Source organism: Coregonus clupeaformis, chromosome 13 (genome assembly GCF_020615455.1).
Source record: "Coregonus clupeaformis isolate EN_2021a chromosome 13, ASM2061545v1, whole genome shotgun sequence".
NCBI lineage: Eukaryota > Metazoa > Chordata > Actinopteri > Salmoniformes > Salmonidae > Coregonus > Coregonus clupeaformis.
Window position 1 is genome coordinate 31417269 of NC_059204.1, and position 19766 is coordinate 31437034.

Consider the following 19766-nt stretch of genomic DNA (forward strand, 5'->3'; position numbering starts at 1 on the left):
CCAAAATTCACCCAACTTATTGTGGGAAGCTTGTGGAAGGCTACCCGAAATGTTTGACCCAAGTTAAACAATTTAAATGCAATGTTACCAAATACTAATTGAGTGTAGGTAAACTTCTGACCCATTGGGAATGTGATGAAACAAATAAAAGCTGAAATAAATCATTATCTTTGCTATTATTCTGACATTTCACATTCTTAAAATAAAGTGGTGATCCTAACTGACCTATGACAGGGAATTTTTACTAGGATTAACTGTCAGGAATTGTGAAAAACTGAGTTTAACTGTATTAGGCTAAGGTGTATGTAAACTTCCAACTTCAACTGTATTTGAGATCCTTCAAATAGCCACCCTTTGCCTTGATGACAGCTTTGCACACTCCTTGGCATTCTCTCAACCAGCTTCATGAGGTAGTCACCTGGAATGCATTTCAATTAACAGGTGTGCCTTCTTAAAAGTTAATTTGTGGAATTTATTTCCTCCTTAATGCGTTTGAGCCAATCAGTTGTGTTGTGACAAGGTAGGGGGGTATACAGAAGTTAGCCCTATTTGGTAAAAGACCAAGTCCATATTATGGCCAGAACAGCTCAAATAAGCAAAGAGAAACGACAGTCCATCATTACTTTAAGACATGAAGGTCAGTCAATACGGAACATTTCAAGAACTTTTAACGTTTCAGTCGCAAGCACCATCAAGTGCTATGATGAAACTGGCTCTTATGAGGACCACCACAGGAATGGAAAACCCAGAGTTACCTCTGCTGCAGTGGATAGGTTCATTAGAGTTACCAGCCTCAGAAATTGCAGCCCAAATAAATGCTTCACAGAGTTCAAGTCACAGACACATCTCAACATCAACTGTTCAGAGGGGACTGTGTGAATCAGGCCTTCATGGTCGAATTGCTGCAAAGAAACCACTACTAAAGGACACCAATAAGAAGAAGAGAGCTGCTTGGGTCAAGAAACACGAGCAATGGACATTAGACCGGTGGAAATTACTCCTTTAGTCTGGAGTCCAAATTTGAGATTTTTGGTTCCAACCGCTGTGTCTTTGTGAGACGCGGTGTGGGTGAATGGATGACCTCCGCATGTGTAGTTCCCACCGTAAAGCATGGAGGAGGAGGTGTTATGGTGTGGGGGTGCTTTACTGGTGACACTGTCTGTGATTTATTTAGAATTCAAAGCACACTTAACCAGCATAGCTACCACAGCATTCTGCAGCGATACGCCATCCCATCTGGTTTGGGCTTAGTGGGACTATCATTTGTTTTTCAACAGGACAATGACCCAACACACCTCCAGGCTAAGGGCTATTTTACCAAGAAGGAGAGTGATGGAGTGCTGCATCAGATGACCTGGCCTCCACAATCCCCCGACCTCAACCCAATTGAGATGGTTTGGGATGAGTCGGACGGCAGAGTGAAGGAAAAGCAGTCAACAAGTGCTCAGCATATGTGGGAACTCCTTCAAGACTGTTGGAAAAGCATTCCTGTTGAAGCTGGTTGAGAGAATGCCAAGAGTGTGCAAAGCTTTCATCAAGGCAAAGGGTGGCTATTTGAAGAATCTAAAATCTAAAATACATTTTGATTTGTTTAACAATTTTTTGGTTACTACATGATTCCATATGTGTTATTTCATAGTTTTGATGTCTTCACTATTATTCTACAATGTAGAAAATAGTAAAAAATAAAGAAAAACCCTTGAATGAGTAGGTGTGCCTAAACTTTTGACTTGTACTGTAGGTGATGTGACTGTCTGTATTAACGTCTTGTAAGACACATCTGTGTTGACATTGCGTGTGTGTGTGTGTGTATGGTATCCAGGTGAGTATAGGCTGTCCGGAGAAGATGGAGCCCATTACTAAGGTGTCCCACATTCCCGCCAGCCGTTGGGCCCTGTCCTGCAGCCTGTGTCGAGAACACACGGGCACCTGCATACAGGTGAGACACACACACACACACACACACACACACACACACACACACACACACTAGGGTTAGGAATTGGCAGGGACCTCATAATATGATATCACGATACTTAACACTCACACACTCCAGTAACCCCCCTTTTTAATTTTAGCATGTCAGTGTACCTTCGGTTGTTAAAGAAGCCCTGAAGGTGTGACAATGAGTTCCTCATTAGCGGCACATATCATCCTATACTGTACATATTAAAATACCAGTACGTTTGGTGTGAACACATAGGACTTAGAAAGATGGCAGGTCATGAAGCTCAGAAAGAATCGACACATCCCCTGATATCAAGCTTTGCTCGTTTGACACCAAACTGAAACCGGTTGCACTAACTAACCACACGTGTTGAATCACTGTCTGACAAATGATGATTTAATGTTTTATTGGTGGATTATTAGATTCATATACTAATCATTTATAATGTAGCTCATCAATAAGGATGTGTCCCAAATGGCTGCTTTAGTTAGTGCGCTATATAGGGAATTTGGGATCTGGTCTGGTACTTACTCCCATAAAGTTAACATTAAAGGGATAAGGTCCAGTAAGATTGCAGTAAAGCATCAGAGCTTGTACAGTATCGGGATCCTATCCACCAGACTGTCATATATTTGGACTGGAGAGAACTACTTCCATTTAACGTCTAGCGGCTAGACAATGGGAGTCAGTGTGGGGAGCTGGTGTTGAGGGCATTACCAAGCTGCAGGCTGAAGACATGAGGAATAGTGATTTCCAGTTGTGGCTTATCTCTCTCCTCATCATGGCTGACAGAACCTGAGGGGCTCCCAACCCTCGGGAGAGAGACTGCCACTGAGATAAGTGGGATATTATACTGTGTTGGGGGGAGGGAAGGAGAGATGGAGAGAAAGAATGGGTTGGAATGGGGAGAGGAGTGGGTCGGAGCGAAGTGGGCTCCTCTCGGCCTAGGTAGCGAGAGAGGGAAAGAGACAGAGACGTCCCAAATGGCACACTATTCCCTATATTGGACCTCTGTAGCGCATCATAAGCCACAGGGACACACTGACTAAGTCCCAAATGGCACCCTATTCCCTACATAGTGCACTACTTTGTGAGTTGGGCCTCTGTAGTGCACTATATAGGGTGCCATTTGGGACGCAGCCCATGCCTGTCGTTGTCATCCCAGGCCCTTAGAAAATGTGGGCCTCTTGTTCTGCTGCTCTCTGATGGAATGGAAAACACTGCTAGCCTCCATCCCTCCTCTCCTCCATCCCTCCTCTCCCCTATCCCTCCTCCCCCCTATCCCTCCTCCCCCCATCCCCTCATGGGACCAGTCTGAGGTTTGAAATGGATAGGCCTGAGGAAAGGCAAGAACAGAGGTTTGATTTTAGACTGTGGTTGTTATGAGGGCGGCACAGACAAATCAGGGTTTGTGACAACATGGGAACCAATGTTTGTTTTGACCGTGTTGCCCACAGGACAAGAGCTCCTGTCTGTCTGGGATAGACTGGACAGAGGCAGACGGTTACAATAAGTTTTCCAGAACAGACATTTCTCTGAACACATTCTTCGTTACGCACACTGTGGTGGCAGAGGAAGGAGTTGTGACAGTGTTGCTTAGCAGTCATTAACACGTTTCTGTTTGTGTGAGGCCAGCATCATCAGAGAAAAACTATTGTTTACCCTACTGTTGTGACTGTGTACCTTGTCATCTTTGTGTGTTTAACCATTTTTAAGCAGTGTTGAATATGTAAATATTAATACTTACTCCTCCTTCCTCCCTCCCTCCCCAGTGCTCCATGCCCTCCTGTATTGTGGCCTTCCATGTGACCTGCTCCTTTGACCATGGCCTGGAGATGCGTACCATCCTGGCCGAGAATGACGAGGTGCGCTTCAAATCATACTGTCTGGAGCACAGCAGCACTACCGGCAACTGTAACCACGCTGCCGCCGGCAATATTAACCACACCAACACCATGACCGGCAACAGTAACCACACCAACGGCAACCACTGCGCTGGTGCCAGCAGCAAAACGGACTGGGCCGGTCTCGGCAACGAGCACAGAGCCACCGCCGTGCCGGAACACCACCAAGCGACCAGCGAGCTGCCACCTGTGGAGCGTCCAGACAGGGACCAGATAGAGAGGGAGAAGGCCAGCCAGCGCAAACAGAAACTACAGGAGCTGGAGGACGAGTTCTACCGCCTGGTGGACCCCAAGGACGTGGCGGAGAGCCTGGGCCTGCCGGACGCCCACGTGGACTTCCTGTACCAGTTCTGGAAGCTGAGGAGGAAGTCCAACTTCAACCGTCCACTGGTGACGCTGAAGAGAGACGAGATAGATAACCTGGCTCAGCAGGAGCAGGACGTGCTGTACCGACGCCTCAAATTGTTCACACACCTACGCCAGGACCTAGAGAGGGTGAGTGGCAGGCTGGGCCGGGGAGGGGAGAGGGGACAGTGTGTGTGTGTGTGTGTAGATTGATTTAATGTTGTAATGATGTGTATGTGTTGCTCTGTCTGTCCATCTGTATGGCTTACAAAATCTAGTCTGCCTGGGGCATCAATTCAGCGGACAGTGAAAAGGCTTTGGCTGAATAATGTTTCAGTACTATGACTCATCCATATACATTTACACCAGACTCCAGTTCAGTCCTAGCTCTCTTCTCCTCTGAGACTGTCCGTCATGTAGTTTGACTGAGTCCCGGGGTATCCTGCCCTATACTGTCTCCTCCGGATGCCCCATGCAGCCTCCCCATAGAAAACAATCCTGGGCTGCAGCAGGCAAGGCTCCAATACAGTATGTTGTGTGAAGCAGAGTAGAGTAGAGTGGAGAGAGGCAGGCAGCTAACTAGGTCCAAATGGCTGATTAATGACCAGGTTGGCGATGGAGGTTGAGCAGTCACACTCAGTGGTCCCCTGGGCCACACACACTGCACCTACACCCTCTGTGGTAGAGCTCTGCTACTCGACCTGAGCCCGATGGGCCCCAACACTATACATTGGGTTAGGGCTGGGTTTCATCCATAACTAGGGTACGGGTAGGTCTCGGGTATCACTAAATTGATCACTAACATTTTGAAGCTGAGCCATTTGCTCGTGCAAATGTAGCTTACAGCTCACTGCTCTCATGTTTCTTCGTTGAGCAGAGCAGCCTGAGCCATTGCTATGGTTACTCACTGACTCAGAGACACCATGAGCAGAGTGCATGCAGAGCGAGCTGCCTGCACACAGGGAGCGAGTGACAGACAGAGAGGAGCAGCTAATGGATTTACTAACGTAGGAAGTTATTTCTGATTTCGGGTTTCGGGCAGGGCTTTAAATTTGGCAGAAGCAATTGGGCCTGGGTAGGGTAGGGCCTGAATGTCGCGGGCATGGGTAGGGCTCAGCCTTCAAATTCGTGGCCGTGCAGGGCTCTACTCTGTTATAGGCTCCCTAATAACCTCAAAGGGTGGATGGATGCATCCAGAGCTCCTCTTCCATTCGGGCCCTCCACTTAGCCACAGGGCCTTTAGTTTGAGTGATGCCCGTGTTTGTCACGCAGCCGCTGCCGATCCCATTCCCTCCTATAGATCTCCCTCCTGAGTCCTGCCGTTGTTAGACCTAAGGATGCATGCGTGGGCCCGGGCCTTTATCAGGTTATCACAGCTCAACATCACAGCTCTCTATATGCTGTAATGCGTTGTTAACTGGCTATTGGAAATTAATGTATATCCTCTTAACCTGAATCAGTGGAGTAGTGGAGGATTGTATTTTTGGGATGCGTCCCAAATAGAACCCTATTCCCTTAATCATGCACTGCTTTTTTTAATGGGCCCTATAAGCCCTGGTAAAAAGTAGTGCACTATCAAGGGAATAGGATGCCATTAGTGATGCATCCCTGCTGCTGCTGAGTGACGCTCCCACCCCCACCCCACCCTGCACGCCCTTGTCTTCAGTCTCTATAACATCAGCATTTCTGAGTGTACACTAACAAACAGTAGTGGATTGAGCTAGGCCTAATATATGTTTTGATCTGAGCTTCCACAGAGATTACCACTAGCACCACCACTACCCCTGTCTAGCTGATTGGGTGGCTGGAGTTGTGGTTCATGTAGGTAGCCTCACGGCCGTGTGCAGTAGGTCACCTGCTGGGTTGTAGAATCGTCGGGAAATGAAAAGAAAATGGCAGCCAATGTTATGTGACCAGACACGATAGGACGGCCACCTGAGTACCTCTTCTCTATCCCCTGACTACCCTGATTGTTTGAACAGTAGTGACTTGAGGGCTGGTGCTGGGTAGGTCTAGTTAATACACCCCTCAGCAAGAGACATTGGTTGAACTGAGCAGGAAGTAGGAAGTGTTTAAGTAGAGTGGTTTCCTCCCTGTCTTCCCAGTGGTGTGGCACCCGGGCGGGCATGTGACAAGGAGCTCTTTTTAATTTGCCACGCTCACTGGTTTAATGAGCCAGCAAGGGAGAGGTGAGAGAGAGGAGAAAAACTTCAGGGGCAGTGATTTCTGTGTTTGCTGTGTGGATTAAACAGCCATGCTTCTACTGCTACTGCTACTGCTACTTCTACTGCTACTGCTGCTGCTGCTGCTACTGCTACTGCTACTGCTACTGCTGCTTCTGCTGCTACTGCTGCTGCTACTGCTACTGCTACTGCTACTGCTACTGCTACTGCTACTGCTACTGAGTGATCCTCCAGGCAGGTTCATTGATTCTGTAAGCCCAAGATTTTGAACATTCAGCGAATTTGAGCAGTCAGGGTGTCTTGATAATGAGCTGATTAAATAGCAAGATTAAAAGGTCATTTCAGGTGAATGGGGAGCTCTCTACCTTCGTGTTCGGTTCTCCCATAGTGAAATATCTGATGTAGTACTTAGTCAGTGTAATAGGCCAGATTCAATCAAATGTGCCTAGCAGTGTTTGGGCTATGCTGTGTATATCTGTGTTAATGAACTACAGCCCTTACTCACGTCGTCGTATACATAGAAGCTTCTCTACTAGTTCCTCGCAGGTAAAAATGACATGAATTTTATTGAACCCTTCAGCCCTATATTGTGCTTATGGTGAAGTCAACCAGATGTTTTCTACCCACTCAACATGGCACTTGTACCTATTACCTTACGATGCAACCTTTCCTTCCCTGTAGTGGATGCCTATAGAGTGGATTGCCTGTGGACAGGTGTTGGTCCTTGTTACGGATACAGGTATCCTGTGTCCTGTGTTTTTCTCTCCTTCTGCGTTAGAGGCATTTTTGGAAAACCCTACGTGGGGGGTTTTTGAGAATTGCCGTAGAGTGGATCTACAGGCTTTGGCTGACCACTTTTCTGTACCCATACCGAGGGGTTTAGTGAAAGCAGAAGTTAGGGAAGTAGTGTTAGCGATATTGTTAAACGAGCGAGTGCTTGAGTTACCGCCGCCTGAGTCTGCTGCTCCTGTAGGGGATGTGGTTGCTGTTCCTGTAAGCCCATCAGTGTCTGAGGACGAGGCTAAGGCTCCAGCCACATTGCCCCGTTATGACCCACTCTCCCCACTGACTGACAGTGATGCCAGGATCGATGTCCGCTCGACACGGCTCCAAATGGAGGCGGAAGAGCGGGCACAAATCAGGCAAGACAAGCTGGAGATGCGTAAGCTAGAGGCAGAACAGGAGACGCGTAAGATGGAACTGGAGACGCGTAGGCTTGATCAAGAACTGGAGACGCGTGAGGCTTGATCAAGAACTGGAGACGCGTAAGATGGAACTGGAGATGCGTAAAATGGAACTAGAGGCAGAAACAGCGAGGTTAGTCTCTGCTCATACTATGCCTGCTAGTGAGCCATCCTCACCAGCTGTGTCATCTGCTACGTTTGATATTAGTAGGCAGATCACCTTGGTACCTGTGTTCAGGGAGTCAGAGGTTGATTCCTATTTCAGTGTGTTTGAACGTATAGCGGTAGCATTGAAATGGCCCGAAGAGGTATGGTGCCTATTACTTCAGTGTAAACTAACAGGTAAAGCCCAAGAGGTTCTGGCAGCGCTACCTCTTGAAGACAGTTTGAATTATGAAGTGGTCAAAGCTACTGTTCTTCGTGCCTATGAGCTTGTTCCTGAGGCATATCGACAGAGATTTAGGTCTCATAAAAAGTCTCCTACTCAGACTTATGTGGAGTTTGCTAGAGACAAAGGAAATCTGTTTGACAAATGGCACAGTGCTAGTAAGGTAACTGATTTTAACTCTCTACGGGAGTTAATCTTGTTAGAAGAGTTTAAAAATTGCTTACCCGAACGCATTGTAGTTTATCTGAACGAACAGAAAGTATCCTCACTGTCGGAAGCGTCTGTTTTGGCAGACGAGTTTGTGTTGACCATAAGAGCGTGTTTTCGGCTCGTACGGAGAGCAGGGCTGCGGAGTTGCTAACTTTTAGTCCTAGTCGACCAGCAGTACATCCAGCACGCCCAAAAGATGTGCGTCACTGTTTCCTATTGTCATAAGGTGGGACATTTGGTTAGTGATTGCTTTTTTGCTTAAACGCAAGCCGGGGATGACTCAGCACGCCAGGCCGCCAACGGGTGTTGGGCTGATTCGATGCGGTTGTCAGGCCGGAATCAAGACAGAAGCCTCATAGTGAATGTGGTTTGAAAGTCCCTGTCCCAGATCACAGTTATGAACCGTTCATTTTTGAGGGGTTTGTTTCTATATCAGATGACGAAGCGTCTCAGCGTCCAGTTAGAATCCTCAGAGATACTGGTGCCGGCGCAGTCGTTCATACTCGCTGATGTGTTGCCCTTGTCCAGTAATACATATTGTGGTTCCAGTGTGTTAGTACAAGGAATTGAAATGGGTTTCGTCCCAGTGCCATTGCACTTTGTGAACGTACACTCTGAGTTAGTCAGTGGATTGTTCAGAGTTGGCGTACGTCCTATGTTGCCAGTAAAAGGGGTGACATTTATAATGGGCAACGATATTGCCGGAGGAAAGGTAATACCCGTATTGGAGGTAATGGATAAAAGTGACCAGTCTCTCTCCGAGGAGCTGGCACAGGGTTATCCAGATGTGTTCCCCGCTTGTGCTGTCACACGTGCTCAAGCACGACAAGTGGGTGAAGTGATAGATTTGTCGAACACGATTCTATTCAGAGAGTGTGACCCAGAGGATAGTTCGGGTGCTACCTCTGGTAAGCTGGTGCAGTCTGACCAACAGCCCAGAGAAAGGAAGAAGGATGTGGAACTTGTTGCTGAGGCAATACAGTTACCAGTTACTCGTGAGCAGCTGATCGCTAACCAACAGGTTGACATTAGTCTGGCTAAATGTTTTTCTAGTGTTGTCTCAGAGGACGAGCTAAAGAAGAAAAACATGGCATATTTCATTGATGGTAATCTCCTCATGCGTAAATGGACATCCCATGTTGACGCTGGCGGAGATTGGAATGCTGTTTACCAAATAGTGATTCCTACAGCCTTTCGACAAAATGTTTTATCCCTCGCTCATGATCACCAGTGGTCCGGACATCTGGGAGTCACCAAGACTTATGATCGAGTTTTGCGACATTTCTTTTGGCCTGGCTTAAAACAAGATGTGGCTCAGTTCTGTCGGACTTGCCACACCTGTCAAGTAGTTGGGAAACCGAACCAGGTTATTTCCCCGCGCCTCTTTGTCCCATACCGGCCATAGGGTGAACCATTCGAGCATGTGATGGTTGATTGTGTTGGACCATTACCAAAAACAAAATCTGGTAACCAGTTTATGTTGACAATTATGTGTGTGGCCACCAGGTACCCAGAGGCCATTCCTCTGCGAAAAGGGGTTGGATAATGTGTTGGCAGATGCTTTGTCTCGTGTGTAATGATCTAGGTTTTTTTTTTGTTATCCCGATAGGATGATTTGTGAATTTGGGTGTGGTGATAGTACGTGTGTCGCAAACCATTGTGGTTTGCTCTTTTAAGGGTGGGAGTGTTACGGATACAGGTATCCTGTGTCCTGTGTTTTTCTCTCCTTCTGCCCTAATCACAGGTGTCCTGTATGTTCCTGATTGGTGGTCGTTGAGGTGTCTGATGATTGGACCAATCAGTGAACATTCCTGTGAATTGCACCACCTGTTACTCGTTTGTTCAATCACACATCCCATTATATAAAACCAGTCACTTGTGTTTGTTGAGAGAGAGACTTTTTTGCCATATGTGAGTATGGACACGGTGGTGTCCTGTGTGTTGTGTACTCGCTAAGTTGCTGATTACCCTGTTTAGTAGTTTTGTGTGTTTTTTGGGAAAAGGGGGGTTTAAGCTAGTTGCCCTTGGGCGTACATTACCCGTAGAGGAAGAAATCTGTCTATAAACACCAGTTAGACCTGAGCGGACCACCCACTGTATTTTTTGTATGACTAGCAGTAGCCTCAGCGGTTCTTTAGGCAGGCTAGATCAGTTTAGGGGGTTTTACACTATTGTTTCATTTCTTGGGTCCTGCTCAGCCCTTTTTCCCAAACCCTTACCGTGTGTTCATAAATAAACACTTTGTGTTTGACGGTAGTTCATGGTTGTTGTGTCAGTTATGTTCTCACTGTTCCCAGCCACACTTATAATTTACATGAATTTATGTTACGGGTCTCATGTCCATCCACCCTAGATGTTTAGAGCCACGGGGCTCGTAACAGTCCTCTTCAATCAGAGAAGAGTGAAGGATTGTGGCTGAAAGAGTTAAGGGCTAATGAACAAATGTCTGCTATTTTTCTGTCACATAACACTCCCACAATATGTTATGAAAGGGACCGCTCATTCGTTAGCAACATACATAGCAACAAGACCCGCTGGAGACAGAGCAGTAGAAAAGAACATCCAAGTGAACAGTTGTTTTTATAGATTGCTATGTCTGTCTCCAGTGATGTGGTTGTATTCCCTTTCATTTATACAGTACAGGCTTTCACCCAACGATGGGTCTATCCCTGATGGCTCTAGGTGTGTGTGTGTGTGTGTGTGTGTGTGTGTGTGTGTGTGTGTGTGTGTGTGTGTGTGTGTGTGTGTGTGTGTGTGTGTGAGTGCGCGCGAAATAGACATTCATTACAGTATTATTATGGATACAGTACATTGCAAATGACTTTCTCCAGTCCTGTTGCACAGGCAATTTTATCGTGACAACACTACTATAGGCTTAATGCATTGATGGGCCTGGATAACCTCCTATTGGTCTTCTCTCGCGCTCGCTCGCTCGCTCTCTCTCTCAGGTCTTCTTATGGTGGACAGTCGTTGAGTGTTAAGTTTCAGCCAGGCACTGATCAGGTGTATTGATAATTTGATCTTCTATTGGCACCTTATTGGCAGAAGGGTTTTAACCCATCAGAGTCTAAGCTGGGGGAGGAGGTGTGTGTGTGTATAGAAAATAAAAAATAAATTCAATAACAGATTCACTACATGGAACAACAGATAGTCCCCAAAAAATATCAAAAGGAAGTTTGTTCTGAGTTGTCTCTCCTATATCTGAGAGATATAAGAAAGATCAGGAAACAATTATTATTATTTTTTTTTTACATGTATTTAACCCCATATTTTTGGCATTAAACAGTCTCTATATACTGTATACTTCCATTAAGTTTTCCAACTGGTACCGGGGGACCTTCAGACGAGTCTTGTGAGGCTTGTGTCCTAGAGTAAAACAACCGACATGTTCGTGAGAGTCTCACCTTTGTACAGAGGGGTCATATTAGTGGGAAGCCCAAACTGTTCGGACGCTACAGACAGAAGTTGGCAGATCGGCTGTACCGACTTCAGACAAGTCTCCTGACACTTGTGGAGGTCGTAGAGCAAAACGGAGAACATCAACGTGTTCGTGAGTCTCTCATCTCTAGAGGGGTCATAATAGTTTGTAGGTCAAACTGTTCGGACGCTACAGACAATTTTGTGAGAAGACAGATTTTCGGGATGTCTCAAGCTGATCTACCCCCTAAAGATTATTTTTTTTTTTAAACACTGCTCAAGCTCTGTCACCTTTCACCGCAGACGCGGAAGTGTGACATAGGCGGATGCGGTGGCTTGAGATGCATCCAATGCAAAAACCAGATATATCTAGCTTAAACTGATTTTCGACCTTAGGGGGTTAATATACCTCCAAATCAGTGATATTTACTGTCATCAAGGAGGAGGACATTCAATCCAGAAGATTTAGTTGTTTGATTTGAGGCTTTCTCTGACTATAAATGTATTTTAGCCTGTGAGTATGGTAGACATAGAGGGAAGCTGTTGACATGTCACTGTGTGTTTCAGAGTGAACTGGTGCTGGCTTCTTGTTTCTTCTCTCTCTGCTACTACACCTTTAGCTTGGTCCCAGATCTGCTTGGTCCCAGATCTGCTTGGTCCCAGATCTGCTTGGTCCCAGATCTGTTTGTGCTTTTGCCTACGCCATTGTCATTGTCAAGTCAAACATGATTTGCATGACAATTCCATAAGGAGTCAAGAGAGCAGGAGGCTACTAAACCTCCACTTTCAACAATATTTACGATCAAGGAGAAACTATGCTGAAGATCACCAGTGGTACATTTGAGACCCTTTCTCTTACTATAAATATATTTGTAGCCTTTGACTGAGTATCATAGAGGGAAGATGTTGAAGACAGTTTCGTTTCTGGTGGTACGGTAGGCATCTCTCTTTCTTCTGTCCCCTGCCCGGGGATGAGGATCTTCTTTTCGAAGGAGACTGGCATGTTCCAATCATCTCTGATTTAATGGCAAATTTAAAAATCCCTCCATCTCCCAACCCCAGTCCTCTCTCCGCCTCACCCCCCTCCCAGTTAGCCATTCAGGGGAGCCTCTGCGGACATACGATTCCGGGCTAATGTTGGGGCGGATTATCTCTCCCTCTCCTTTTGAAGTGCTGTGAATGGAACGAATCACACCGCGCTGTCCCTAATGCACTGTTGAGCTTTCGCCGCTGCTCCCTGCTTCCCACCAAGCCCCCTCACTCTCCTTCCCTCACCCCCATCCCTCCACCAATTGTGTTCGCCCATGTCGGAGCAATGTGTGGCACGGTGATTGGGTATCGTGAGTAGCGGATTGTTGCTGTTGTTTTTGCGTCAGAGAGCAGGATAGGCTAGTGCTGGGGCTACGTGTCTGTGTGTATGGCTGGAGAGGTGAAGTGGTGCGTGAGGGGGTGTGGAGGGAGGTGAGACCAAAGCTGAGCCCAAGGCTGAGAGAGTGTCCAGGCAGGGCTGTAGCGGGGGTTCCAGTTGATTAGATGTGCTGCTGACTAAGGCTCAGTACGTACACTGGGGCTGCACTAAGAGAGAGGGTTTAGCAGGATTACCCCACCACACAGAGAGGGACATGGAAAGGGAACGAGAAGGAGAAGGGTGAGAGAGGGAGGAAGAGATGGAGAGAGCAGGTTGGGGGGGTATAGTGTAGAGCAGACATCGGCAACAGGCGCCCCGCGGGACAAAACCAGCCCGTGAATTATTTAAAATCACCAGGAATTCACCAAAAAAAAATTCATTTAGGAAATCAGTTCACCAAGTATTCCCACAAATACAAAAGGAGGCATATGTGATCATGTCTCAATGTAATCAAGGTATGAAATTATTGTTATTTTTTAAAATACAATCTCTTTTTGGGCTTAGTTGTGGTCAATTTGCGGTCTACAAATTATTGTATAATTATATGTTCCTGACCATCCACTCAGACAAAAATCGGACTGCGGCTGAATCTAGTTGCCTACCCGGTAGTGGCACAGGGCTACTCATTTCTCCTAAGTGGAGATTTTCTCTTTTCTCCCTCTCTCACCTGTCCATCTCCTCATTTGAATTCCATGCTGTAACTGTCACTTGTCCACTCAAGCTTAACATTATTGTCATCTATCGCCCACCAGGTGCCCTTGGAGAGTTCCTCAATGAGCTTGACAAATTGATAAGCTCATTTCCTGACGATGGCTCACCGCTCTTCGTACTTGGCTACTTCAACCTCCCGACATCTGCCTTCGATTAATTTCTTTCCAACTCTCTCTTTCCCCTCCTTGCCTCTTTTGACCTCACCCTTTTCCAATCCCCTCCAACTCACAAGGCAGGCAATACACTTGACCTCATCTTTACTAGAGGCTGCTCGCCTACTAATCTCACTGCAACCCCCCTCCAGGTCTCCGATCACTGCTTTGTTTCCTTTTCTATCTCCCTCTCATCCAACCCTAGCCACTCAGCCCCTACCCAGATGGTCATGCGCCGTCGCTCTCTCTCTCCCACTACTCGCTCCTCTTCTATCCTATCATCTCTCCCTTCTGCTAAATCCTTCTCCCTCCTGTCTCTTCGACCCTACTCTCCTCCCTTTCCGCATCCTATGACTCGCACTGTCCCCTTTCCTCCCGGCCGGCCCTCCCCTCCTGCTCCGTGGCTGAGTGACTCATTGCGAGCATACAGAACAGGGCTGCGAGCAGCTGAACGGAAATTGGAGGAAAACTAAACTTCCAGAGGACAAATCATCCTTTCACTCCCTCCTCTCTACCTTATCTTCCTCTGTATCTGCTGCTAAAGCCACTTTCTACCACTCTAAATTTCATGCTTCTGCCTCGAACCCTAGGAAACTATTTTCTACCTTCTCCTCCCTCCTTAGTCCTCCACCCCCTCCCTCCTCCCTCTCTGCGGACGACTTTGTCAACCACTTTGAAAAAAAGGTTGACGACATCCGCTACTCATTCACTCAGCCTATTGAGTCCACTGGTCTCAATCACACAGAACTACCCTACGCGTTGACCTCTTTCTCCCCTCTCTCTGTATCCCGGGTCACTCAAAACGGGTCACTCAACTGAGACTGCTTTTCTCTGTGTCACGGAGGCCCTCTGCACTGCCAAAGCTGACAATTCTAGATCTATCCGCTGCCTTCAACACCGTGAACCATCAGATCCTCCTCTCCACCCTCTCAGGGCTGGGTGTCTCAGACTCTGCACACTCTTGGATTGCATTCTACCTGGCAGGCCGCTCCTACCAGGTGATGTGGAGAGGATCTGTGTCTGCACCACGTACTCGCACTACTGGTGTCCCCCCAGGCCTCGGTTCTAGGCCCTCTCCTCTTCTCTCTATACACCAAGTCACTCGGCTCCGTTATATCCTCACATGGTCTGTCCTATCATTGCTATGTGGATGACACTCAACTACTTTTCTCCTTCCCCCCTTCTGACACCCAGGTGGCGACTCTGCGTGTCTGGCAGATATCTCAACTTGGATGTCGGCCCACCACCTCAAGCTCAACCTCGACAAGACGGAACTGCTCCTCCTCCCGAGGAAGGCCTGCCTGCTCAAAGTCCTCTCCATCACAGTTGACAACTCCACAGTGTCACCCTTCCAGAGTGCAAAGAACCTTGGCGTGACCCTGGACAACACTCTGTCGTTCTCTGTAAACATCAAAGCAGTGACCCGCTCGTGCAGGTTCATGCTCTACAACATCTGTAGAGTACGACCCTACCTCACACAGGAAGTGGCGTAGGTACTAATCCAGGCACTTGACCTCTCCCGTCAGGACTACTGCAACTCGCTATTGGCTGGGCTCCCCGCTTCTACCATCAAACCCCTGCAACTTATCCAGAACGCTGCAGCCCGCCTGGTTTTCAACCTTCCCAAGTTCTCATGTCAACCTGCTCCTCCGCACACTCCACTGGCTTCCAGTCGAAGCTCGCATCCACTACAAGACCATGGTGCTTACCTACGGAACAGCAAGAGGAACTTCCCCTCCCTACCGTCAGGCTATGCTCAAACCCTACACCCCAACCCTAGCACTCCGTTATGCCACCTGGGGTCTCTTCGCCCTTTACCAGCACTTGCACTTGAGTTTGTCAGAACTTGTGGGTTTTTGTTTGTCCACCCGCCTCTTGAGGATCGACCACAAGTTCTCAATGGGATTAAGGTCTGGGGAGTTTCCTGGCCATGGACCCAAAATGTCGATGTTTTGTTCCCCGAGCCACTTAGTTATCACTTTTGCCTTATGGCAAGGTGCTCCATCATGCTGGAAAAGGCAATGTTGGTCACCAAACTGTTCTTGGATGGTTGGGAGAAGTTGCTCTCAGAGGATGTGTTGGTACCATTCTTTTCATGGCTGTGTTCTTAGGCAAAATTGTGAGTGAGCCCACTCCCTTGGCTGAGAAGCAACCCCACACATGAATGGTCTCAGGATGCTTTACTGTTGGCATGACACAGGACTGATGGTAGCGCTCACCTTGTCTTCTCCGGACAAGCTTTTTTCCGGATGCCCCAAACAATCGGAAAGGCGATTCATCTGAGAAAATGACTTTACCCCAGTCCTCAGCAGTCCAATCCCTGTACCTTTTGCAGAATATCAGTCTGTCCCTGATGTTTTTCCTGGAGAGAAGTGGCTTCCTCGCTGCCCTTCTTGACACCAGGCCATCCTCCAAAAGTATTCGCCTCACTGTGCATGCAGATGCACTCACACCTGCCTGCTGCCATTCCTGAGCAAGCTGCACTGGTGGTGCCCCGATCCCGCAGCTGAATCAACTTTAGGAGGCGGTCCTGGCGCTTGCTGTACCTTCTTGGGCACCCTGAAGCCTTCTTCACAACAATTGAACATCTCTCCTTGAAGTTCTTGATGATCTGATAAATGGTTGATTTAGGTGCAATCTTACTAGCAGCAATATCCTTGCCTGTGAAGCCCTTTTTGTGCAAAGCAATGATGACGGCACGTGTTTTCTTGCAGGTAACCATGGTTAACAGAAGAAGAACAATGATTTCAAGCACCACCCTCCTTTTAAAGCTTCCAGTCTGTTATTCTAACTCAATCAGCATGACAGAGTGATCTCCAGCCTTGTCCTCATCAACACTCTCACCTGTGTTAACGAGAGAATCACTGACATGATGTCAGCTGGTCCTTTTGTGGCAGGGCTGAAATGCAGTGGAAATGTTTTTTTGGGATTAAGTTCATTTTCATGGCAAAGAGGGACTTTGCAATTAATCTGTTCACTCTTCATAACATTCTGGAGTATATGCAAATTGCCATCATAAAAACTGAGGCAGCAGACTTTGTGAAAATTAATATTTGTGTCATTCTCAAAACTTTTGACCATGACTGTACGTTATTGAGAAAAATTTTACTTTCTATGCCTGTGATACGTGGTTGTCGCACCTAGCTATTTTAAGATGAATGCACTAACTGTAAGTCGCTCTGGATAAGTGTGTCTGCTAAATGACTAAAATGTAGAGGGGATGGGCGTCCATCCACACAGACTGTCCGTGGGAGAGACAAGCCCTCTCTTCCTTTTCCCAGCAACTCTTGCCATGAGAAAGTACACAGCGATGAGGGTGTAAGAGAGGTGTATGTTTTTTCTCCTCCTTCCTTTCTTCCTACAAGTTGATACGATACTGGAAATAGATGGCTAGATGCACCAGCCATTCCAGAACACCTTAAACACATTCCCTCTGACTATTCCATGCAAGGTTCCCTTCCTCCCTCTGACCGTATTGCTGCCACACCGGCAGTCACGAGTCATGACCGCAGTCAAATTCCATCTGACTGTTGAGTCATGGTAACTAGGCTTCTCAAACTGCGCTCTAATGCCGCTGATAGTCATTAGTAGCCTATCAAACTTGCTAACGGCCAGTCGCTAATGGCTGGTACTCAGCGCTCTGTTGTCCCTATAATCACTCTGACATCAATGCAAATGCAATCGAAAATCAAATCAAACACTTAATGAGAGCCCTGGCATTCAGAGTTTGAGCAGAATAGGATCTGTTGCGCAGCGAGAGCCAGCCCTTCATAGCTGGTTGATGCATGGAATGAAGTAAGTGTTCCTGTTAGCAACATTTCTTTAGGCTATGCTATACAATTGAGTGAGAAAACAAAGTTATGATGCCTCTATTAAAAAGAGGAGGATCCCATCAGCTTTCTATAGACTAGGCCTACTATATTTACTTATTAACTTTCCTAATATTAAGCACATTGCTTCGCTTTACAACCGGAGTAGCCTACCTGGCTGGCATTTAAATTAACCGCGGCCCTCCATTCGCTATTAAAGTGCATATGGATATCTTTTTTTACCCTGCCCCTGTTCCAACAGGTGTATGGTAATAGCCCATTCTAAATCTAAACTAATTTCACACACATATTATTTAGTATATGTAAAGACAATATTACATTGAGAATAGTCTGATGGGTGAGAATATTATCACTTGTGAATGCATATTTTTTTGCGCCCATTTTCAAATCATAGTCACATGCATCATGTAGCCTAGCTCAATACTTTAAATGAAGCACATTAATCTGCCTTACAAATGGTGTAGCCTACCTGGCAAATTAAAAACGGAAGTGCAGGTAACCTCCATTCGCTATTCCAGCGCAGGCTACATGGCCCCACGGGGGGCCAGTATGAAAAATGTATGCACTCACTAATTGTAAGTCGCTCTGGATAAGAGCGTCTGCTAAATTACTAAAATGTCAATTGGATCACTAAATGTTTTTGGTGGGCCATTCTAAATAAATAAAAATTCCACACATATATATTAGTAGGGAATTGTAAAGACCATATTAAATTAAGAGTAGTCTGATGGATGAGAATATTATCAAGTGCTTGTCAAATTGTGAATGAGAGACTGATGAAGTGTGTGCAGCCTGCGCAAGAAACCGAGCAGAGCGCATGCCTTTCATGCGACTTTTTGCAAATCATTAGTCGCATCATGCAGCCTTAGAATGTATTAGAAATCAAAACATATAGCCTAACGTTTATCACAACTAAAGTTGCATAAATAACTCTAAATTAAGCATATAGGAGGAACTGTTTTTTTTTTTTTCTTCTTTTTTTTTAGGGACTAGATCAGCTGAATTTTGCAGATAGATTGTAACTTCCATCAAGGAACTGTTTCTTTGTTAACCGCTCAACACAGAATGTGCGCACTCCCTCGTAAATTGTTTAGGGAAAATATCCTTTCTATTTTGTTCAGCAATGTTCAAAAGTAATTTTTTAAATAATAATATTAAATAATGCCACAGGAATTCTAAGCCAATCTTGCCTGCTAAATGAACTAGCGTAGTCCACAGCCATATGGCATAGCCAGATCAGGGCCTAACATAAGGATGACTCAGAATATGCAATTCTGTTCTTCTTTAATTACATTTACATTTACATTTACGTCATTTAGCAGACGCTCTTATCCAGAGCGACTTACAAATAGGTGCATTCACCTTATAGCCAGTGGGATAACCACTTTACAATGTTTTTTTTGTTTTTTTGTTGGGTGGGTTGGAGTAAAGGGGGGGGTAGAAGGATTACTTTATCCTATCCCAGGTATTCCTTAAAGAGGTGGGGTTTCAAATGTCTCCGGAAGGTGGTGAGTGACTCCGCTGTCCTGGCGTCGTGAGGGAGCTTGTTCCACCATTGGGGTGCCAGAGCAGCGAACAGTTTTGACTGAGCTGAGCGGGAACTATGCTTCCGCAGAGGTAGGGGAGCCAGCAGGCCAGAGGTGGATGAACGCAGTGCCCTCGTTTGGGTGTAGGGACTGATCAGAGCCTGAAGGTACGGAGGTGCCGTTCCCCTCACAGCTCCGTAGGCAAGCACCATGGTCTTGTAGCAGATGCGAGCTTCAACTGGAAGCCAGTGGAGTGTGCGGAGGAGCGGGGTGACGTGAGAGAACTTGGGAAGGTTAAACACCAGACGGGCTGCGGCATTCTGGATGAGTTGTAGGGGTTTAATGGCACAGGCAGGGAATCCGGCCAACAGCGAGTTGCAGTAATCCAGACGGGAGATGACAAGTGCCTGGATTAGGACCTGTGCCGCTTCCTGTGTAAGGCAGGGTCGTACTCTCCGAATGTTGTAGAGCATGAACCTACAGGATCGGGTCACCGCCTTGATGTTAGCGGAGAACGACAGGGTGTTGTCCAGGGTCACGCCAAGGCTCTTCGCACTCTG

General features: G+C 46.8%; 1 protein-coding gene across 2 annotated transcripts in view; it reads left to right on the plus strand.

Annotated features, from left to right (window-relative positions):
* The window catches only part of LOC121579240 (protein Jade-1), a 219097-nt gene that overhangs the window by 129082 nt on the left and 70249 nt on the right, over positions 1-19766 (plus strand). For both annotated transcript variants that reach the window (XM_041893648.2, XM_045224331.1), the window contains exons 9-10: positions 1823-1939; positions 3721-4347. In XM_041893648.2, the coding sequence (XP_041749582.2) occupies positions 1823-1939; positions 3721-4347 (744 nt within the window). The remainder of the gene's footprint in view (positions 1-1822; positions 1940-3720; positions 4348-19766) is intronic.